Raw genomic sequence first — 7735 nt, forward strand, 5'->3', positions numbered from 1 at the left:
GGCTACAAGCCAGGCTACGCTCTTCATAATTCGACTAGTGCTAGCAATTTATTACCCTATCTCGTATTATTATTATTTTTTGGGTAAATTATCTTGTATTATGAACATGCATGTAAAATGAATTGAGACACCATAACAAAAATGTGACATAAATAACTCCTTTCCTAGAATTAAATGTGTCAACAAGTAAACAATAAAGTCCGCCTCTATATATAGACTAGAAGCTGCCATGCATGTCATGTGAATTAAAATGCAATATGAATTGAGATACCATAACAAAAATGTGACATAAATAACTCCTTTCCTAGAAATGTGTCAAAAAGTAAACAACATAGTCCGCCTCTATAGACTATAAGCTTCCATGATGCATGTCATGCGGGAAATTTCATTTCCATGTATATAATATTATATTTGAAGTAAAATTAAATAATAAAATAAACCCCACTAGTCTTAAAGATTATTTACAATTGCAGTCATATAGCATTACGAGGCGGCTTAAGTTAATTAGATTACACTTAGAAGGAAGGGCATCATATTTAGACCAAATCCAATATTTTGAAAATCACTCATAGGATACTTTGGTCATTTTGCAATCCATTATAATAATATACTACATTCTACTTTGTGTTCGTATGAGTACGGTTGTTCCTATATATATATAACACATTGTCCACCCTTTGGTCACATTCATATTTCATTTTCATCATACCAAGAAAGAAGAAAAAGATAGAATCCCAACTCACAATCACAAATAGTTTTCCCAAATTCGATCAGTTTCGCACACACACACACACAAAGAGAAAATTAATCCATAGTCATGGGTAACAGTCTAAGGTGTTGCTTGGCTTGTGTTCTTCCTTGTGGAGCTCTTGACTTGATCCGCATAGTCCATTTGAATGGCTACGTAGAAGAGCTTACAGGTCCAATCACTGCTGGTGAGATCCTTAAGGCAAACCCAAATCATGTCCTAAGCAAACCATGCTCTCAAGGCGTTGTACGCAAAATCTTGATACTCTCACCGGAGTCTGAGCTCAAGAGAGGAAGCATTTACTTCTTGATCCCTTCATCTTCTTTTCCAGAAAAGAAAAAGAGTGGCAACAAGTCCTCCAAGAAGAGCAAAAAGTGTCAAACCAACAATGATGTCTCAGAAGACTGTGATCGTTACCTAGAGAATGTCATATCGGAAAAGAAATCCTCACGTAGAGATCGTAGAAATGGCAGAGTTGGAGTATGGAGACCTCATCTTGAGAGCATCTCAGAAGACTATTAGTCTTTAACACTAAAAATTCTTTTTTTCCAGCGATAACCAAAGTGGGTTCAATCATGCAATGGGGCCGGTTTTGATTAATGTACGTGGGGTTATTGGTTTTGTGGATAAGTTTTAATTACTTTGTTTGCCTTTTTTTGTGTGTTTCGGTCTGTGTATAATAATGGCAGATCGGGATTCCACAATTCATGAGGTCATGAATCCATTTGCTTCTCGAGAAAAAAATTTATGACGGAGAGAGAAATCTTTGTACTAAAAATGAAATTGTATTTTACACACCCTCCAAAAGTTGTAAGTAAATATGTTTCTTTTTTTCTCTTCCTACAAATTTATTTCCTTGAGCATGAGAAGAAAATAATTGGGGGGACTCTTAATATAGTAGCCCAAATTGAGTTGAATTTATATGTGTTTTGTTGTATCTGTGAGATGGTTTGTGTTAATTTCTTTCTTCTTTGCCTCATTATGATTAAAACCATTGGGTCCTGAAATAAAGTTTAAGCAAAAAGTTTGTGTTGTGCTTGATCAATAATCATTGATAAGAAGGCGTTAAGCACAGAATAGTTGTAATAAAAGCCACTAGTACTGTCCCATGTGATTTTATACTTCTTGTTTCTTTCACCCCATTTTATAGCTGGCATATGAAATTATGTATAATATTTCAAAAAAAGAAGAAGTGGGTTGAATAAAAATTTACGTATTTTTGGTAAAGATTGATAATTTTGCCTTTATTCTAAAGAATAAATATGTATCCTTCTCTTTTTTGGCTGAATGAATAAATATATATCCTTATTCCTGTAGAAAACGACAATGACATGAAATGATTCCATTCATGATTTGTCAAAAATGAAACCTTAATTGCTCCTTTAATTTCATTGGTTAATATTGTAAAAATGATTTAAGGTCAGTTCCATTTCAATGATTGACAAGAGTGTTAGCCTAACAATTAAGTTATTATTCCTTTGACTTTAAACCTAATTTAATTGTCCAACTAATAAGCCAATATTCAATAAAAGAGTTCAAGAGCAGTTCGTTAATTTTTCATAAAATATCAATAACTTGTCCTAGCTAGTTGACGAAGTGACATGCCACTAACGGTGATGGTGGGTCCAGAAGTACTATTGCCATTGGAGAAATATGAGTAATGGGGTCAAATGCTGAAGCTTAATTATAACACATTTTGTTAGAAAACAATTAGAGGGAATATAGGGTAGGCATTTCTAAAATAAATAGAATACCCAATAAATTGTTATAGCTTAAGGCTAATGATTGTGAGTATTACGCCTATTCTTTTTATATAACTGTGGAAGTAAGTTAAGCCATCAACTTTTGAAAGAAAATCAACATTAATAGCTGCAACCTCCTTCATCTTCACAGCTGGACTCATCTTCACAGCTGGACAACCTTTGATTTATCATACCATATGATTTGAATTTTTGATATTCATCCCATGATGACGAATTTCCTTTTTATATAGGTCAGATTTGAGTCTAATTTTTTTATTCAATAACGATAAATTTTACTAATTAAATTAATTGAAATCCATGCACTCACAACAAAATAACTTCGTTCTTTCCCTTTAGAGCAGTCTCTTAATCTTAATAAATAGTAAAGACAAAAATAAAAAAAAGGATAATTGACACAATTGAGGATCAAGTGACTATTGATTGAATTAACTATTTATTTGATCATTTGAAGGAAATAAGCTAGCTGATTGGTGGAAAAATTTATTTTTTCTTTATTTATATTTTTTGTCGGAGGGAATATGGACTTGCAATATTCATGGTGTAATTGGTGGAGAATAATATGAAACACTCAAAGTGGATAGATGATTTTTATTCGGTTTGAAACATGTGAGAGAGAGAGAGAGAGAGAGCTAGCTTGAGAGTTTGATAGAGAGAGCTGCTTAGGTTTGCTGGAGGGCAACCTCTAACCCCCTTGTATTATGAATTGGGTGGTTTATCTTATTAGCATAAATCCAAAGTTGTCAAATAGCGACATCTCTAAGCTACATAAAATAAATGAGAGCAAGCTGGCAAATCTTCCTGTACATATTTCGTATAACTCAGTCCTCACATGGATTCCCTCTTCTCTCTCCCACATTATACATTAGACAATACTTGCACATCCCTTTCTCAAACTCCACCCCCCTCTCAATTTTTTTTATCTTTTGGACCACAAGCCTACTTGGATTTAGTTTTGTAGATCAGATGCTTCCATTTTTCGAGTTAAATTTTATAAGTAAAATTATCAAATAGGAACAATGACTTTATATTTATAGGTCGTGTGCATCGTACGAGGCACCATTTTATTGGTTTAAGTAGAAGGCCACTCATGGTAAAATCAATCTTAGATACTTCATTAACATACACTATGAATTTAAATCAATGAATAGTTGCCATGCATAATCAAACACATTATCTTTTTCCATCACTACTTGATTAAATTTTAAAATAGTAAGGTGGGAGATCCCCATGAACTTAGCATCGAGCCTCGCATATTGATAGGACAAAAAGGATCGCGACGCTTAGTTCACGGGTTCAGTCGCCAGTTCCCGGAGTAGAACTTGGCTGAATCTCTCTAGATCGGAGACATCTAGTTATTTGGATGACTTACTATGTGGGGATGATCATTAGTCAAATAGAAGTCTTCTTCATGTCTCAATGTTTTTGAACTTTGCATGATTGTTTTAGATAGTCTCAACTTAACATGCATCAACATACTTTAGATCCAGTACGTGTCTTCCAGCAAACTGCGGATAATTAATCAATTCTATATTCACAAAATTTTCACAACACATCTAAGTAGTAAGTTGTTAATTTGAACTTAATACTAAAATTTACTCTTTTGTCTACTAATAATAGTCAGTAACTACATGGTACCTTTTACTTGAACATATTTGGGCCTGGGGCTTTGGTATAAAGACGCGGCCCATAAGCCCAGTCTCTCTCTCTACCCAGAAGCCTAGCCCAGACCCGCACAAATTGCGGGCCCAAGTTTCGCCACCTCATCCTTGCTCGGCAATTCTTTCCCGAACATTAAAGTAAATGGCTTCCAGACACACCGTCCCTTGCATATCCGGCAGTGCTTTTGGAAACATCTTTGCCGATCATATCTGCGGAAGTGGGAACCAAGTTCCAAGGCCACCCTCATCGCATTCCACTCCCACCTGACCACCCACTTCTGATTAATAATACTAGACCGCTCATCGCACTACCTAGGGAAGTAATCATAACCTTTCCACTAAGTTAGAGTTATAAATATGAGAAGTTGAAGGAAGAAAAGGGGTTGGAAAAACTGAGAAAGAGATAGATAACAAAGGAAAAGGAAAATCACTGCGAAGAGAGAGAGAGAGAGAGAGAGGGAGAGAAAGAGAGAAAAGTGATCTCATTGGGTCTCTGTGTCGAGAACAACCCATAGTAGGAAATTCCAAACCCACTACAAATAAGTTGTGAGCCCAAGGGAGGCTGGGCCCAATAGCCTTATCTTAGGCGTGCACAGTAACAATCTATCACTTAAGATTTATTATAAAAGTGATGTGAAAATATTGTAGATATAACATTTTTTTTAATTAAATTAGGTTTCAAATTTTAGAAAGGCAATTGTGATTGATGGAGCATTAAAAATGGAACAAAAGATTTATATTCATTATATATCTAAGTTTATCCTGTTAGGTTCTAAAGATTTAGGTCAAAATATTTAGAATCACATTTGTATTATGTTGGCAAACCGAGAACAAAACATGTCTATTCTAGGTTTTAGGCAATGCTTAAAACTAGGTGTTTTAAGTTTCAAGTTCATCTGAGTTCAGAAAAAGAGAGTGTAATTCTGCCTTGCTCGACCGATCGAGAATCAGGCCCGATCGATTGAAAATCGCAGGCACAGCTTTTTCTGCAGATTTTTAAACATGCCTAAGCCCGCGAAACTTCTCCATATATAAAAGGGAACCTAGCCATATTTTGATGCTGTTGAAAAAGACTTCTGTGTTACTCTTTGTGAAATTTGAGAGGTTTTGTACCTCCTAACTACACAAGAATCTACCAGAGCAAAAACTACAATCAAGTGTTTGGTAGAACATAGTTGCTACATCAAGATCATTACTGATGGTGATCTGAAACTTTTGAGTGGCATCTTAAAGTCATAAGGAAGATGGCTTGTGTTGCTGTAAATCCAAGAAGAGAAGGAATCTGTGGATTTGGAGCTTATACGTGGTCATGTTAGTAAGTTACTACATGAGGTAGCAATAGATTTAGGGTTAAATCTGATTGTAAAAACTTCGATTCTCTTAGATTCGGAGCTTGCTCGGCAATTCTCATATCAAGGTGTTATTTATTTTCCGTTTCTTTGCATGATATGATTTATTTGTGTTTAACCTAGATTTTAATAATTAATCTAAGTAATCACTTGGTTAATATATTAGGTTAAACAATTTGGTTTAAGGGGTTTAAACGAACAAACAAGTGGTATTAAAGCGGGTTAGCTCTTGTTTTTAGGTTTCTTAACCTAGAGTTGATCCTTGACCCCTGTTGTCATGGAACACGGTCACTCTCTTATGATTCCCCCACACTCTGATGGAAATAACTATACTTACTGGAAAGTTAAGATGAAAGCCTTCTTGAAATCTATTGATGAGAGAGTGTGGCTGTTTGTTGAGAATGGTTGAGAAAGACCAACCATTGTTATTGGTGAATGGATTACTGCCCAAAAAGAAGCAGCAAGCTTTAACAGTAAGGCTATGAATGTGATATTCAATGATATTTCTATGAAAGAATTTATGAGAATCTCAAATGTGGAGATTGCTCACACTGCATGGAACATCTTACAAATAGTGCATGAAGGCACTAAGATAGTAAAGATCAATAAATTACAGCAGTTGACCTTTAGATTTGAAAGTATTAGAATATTTGTTGATGAATCTTTTGATAAATTCTATGCTAAGTTGAATGATATTGTCATTTCTGCTTTTAATTTGGGTGAAGTTTATGATCAACCTAAAATTGTTAAGAAAATTCTTAGATCATTAACTGAGAAATTTAGACCTAAAGTAACTGCCATAACTGAAAGTAAAGTTGTTGACTCTATTTCTGTAGATAAACTTATAGGATCTCTTCAGTCTTATGAATCTGACTTACCAAAATCTAGTAAATCCAAATCTATGGCCTTCAAATCTGTTGATGATTGTGGATTTGATGATGAACTTTCTTCTACTGAGATTGCTTATCTTGCCAAGAACTTTAGAAATTTTTTGAGAAATAATAATAGAAGGGCAAGACATAGAAACAATGTTGGTACTAAGAATGTTAAGAAGAATGACACTGCCAAAAACAATAATGTTGAAAAATCAAAAGATAAAGTAGGTCAATCTTCTAATAGTTCTTTAGGACAACAATGTTATGGTTGTCAGGGTTATGGTCATCTAAAATCTGAGTGTCCAACTCTCTTGAGATCCAAAGGTAAAGCTATGGCAGTTAATTTGAGTGATGATGAAGTTTCTGATCATGAGTCTGAAAATGATCAAGAAGGAAACTTCATGGCTTTCACTGCTACTGCTGTAGTAAGTGAAATTGAGGCTGCTGATGAAAACTCTTCTGATGGGGAACTCTCTGAGAATGCAGATTTGCAAGAAGCTTACAACAAGCTTTGCAAGATAGCAACTAAAGATGCTATGAGTGTTGAATTAGGGTTGAAATAGATAAATATTCTAGAACAAGAAAAGAAGAATTTTCTGCTAAAGTTGTTTGATGCTAATGAACTTTTGAGCTCTGTTAAAATTGAGAACAAGTCCTTGCTTGAAAAGGTTAAAAGTTTAGAATTAGAATTATCTGTTGCTAGAGAACAAATAGATAGAACTTCTACCTCTAAACTAGATGAGATGTTACATGTTCAAAAGTCTGAATCTGATAAGACAAGTTTAGGGTTTGTTGAGAATGGATCTACCTCTGTGCTGAATACCCCTAAGTTTGTACCTGCTATATCAACTTCTGTTGTTCATACAACCCATTCTGAAGTTAAGGTACATAAGGATGGAGTTCCAACTTCTAGAAGAACTAGGGTAGATCTGAGTAAGTCTAAATCTAAGAAACCCAATCAATTTGGAAGCAAGAAAAATCACAAACCTTAGTGGTTTTGTCATTTTTGTGGTGGAGTTGGACATACTAGGCCAACTTGCTTTAAGTTGCAAGCTATAAAACAAGCTTCCAAACCACAAGTGCTTGTGCCAAAAGCACAAGATCTTGTGGCACTTATTCATGAGTTGGTAAAGGTTCTTAACCTTTATACCAATATTGGAGCTGAAATTAGGGTAAACTCTAATAGAAATTCCAACTTCAAGTTTGCATCTAAAAGAGTCTGGATGCAAAAGACTCAGTCTTAGTGAGTCTTTCTAACATGATCCTTGTATTAATTCATTCTATCTCTTGTGACCAGTTTTTTTTTTTTTTTTTTTTTCATCTGCATAACATTCATACATTG

The 7735-nt window shown here is 34.6% G+C and overlaps 1 protein-coding gene across 1 annotated transcript; it reads left to right on the top strand.

Moving 5' to 3' along the window:
• The first annotated feature begins 648 nt into the window (after positions 1 to 648).
• Positions 649 to 1692, top strand: LOC112000472 (uncharacterized). Its single transcript, XM_024032613.2, has one exon. It carries the CDS (start codon positions 818 to 820, stop codon positions 1268 to 1270), a length of 453 nt encoding a protein of 150 aa, XP_023888381.1. The 5' UTR covers positions 649 to 817; the 3' UTR covers positions 1271 to 1692.
• Positions 1693 to 7735: the final 6043 nt, after the last annotated feature.

Source organism: Quercus suber, unplaced genomic scaffold (genome assembly GCF_002906115.3).
Source record: "Quercus suber isolate HL8 unplaced genomic scaffold, Cork oak 2.0 scaffold_375, whole genome shotgun sequence".
In the NCBI taxonomy this organism is placed as follows: domain Eukaryota; kingdom Viridiplantae; phylum Streptophyta; class Magnoliopsida; order Fagales; family Fagaceae; genus Quercus; species Quercus suber.

What these genes read in the sequence shown, in the direction of transcription:
- LOC112000472 (XM_024032613.2), top strand. Translation starts at nt 818, where the DNA reads ATGGGTAACAGTCTAAGGTGTTGCTTGGCTTGTGTTCTTCCTTGTGGA.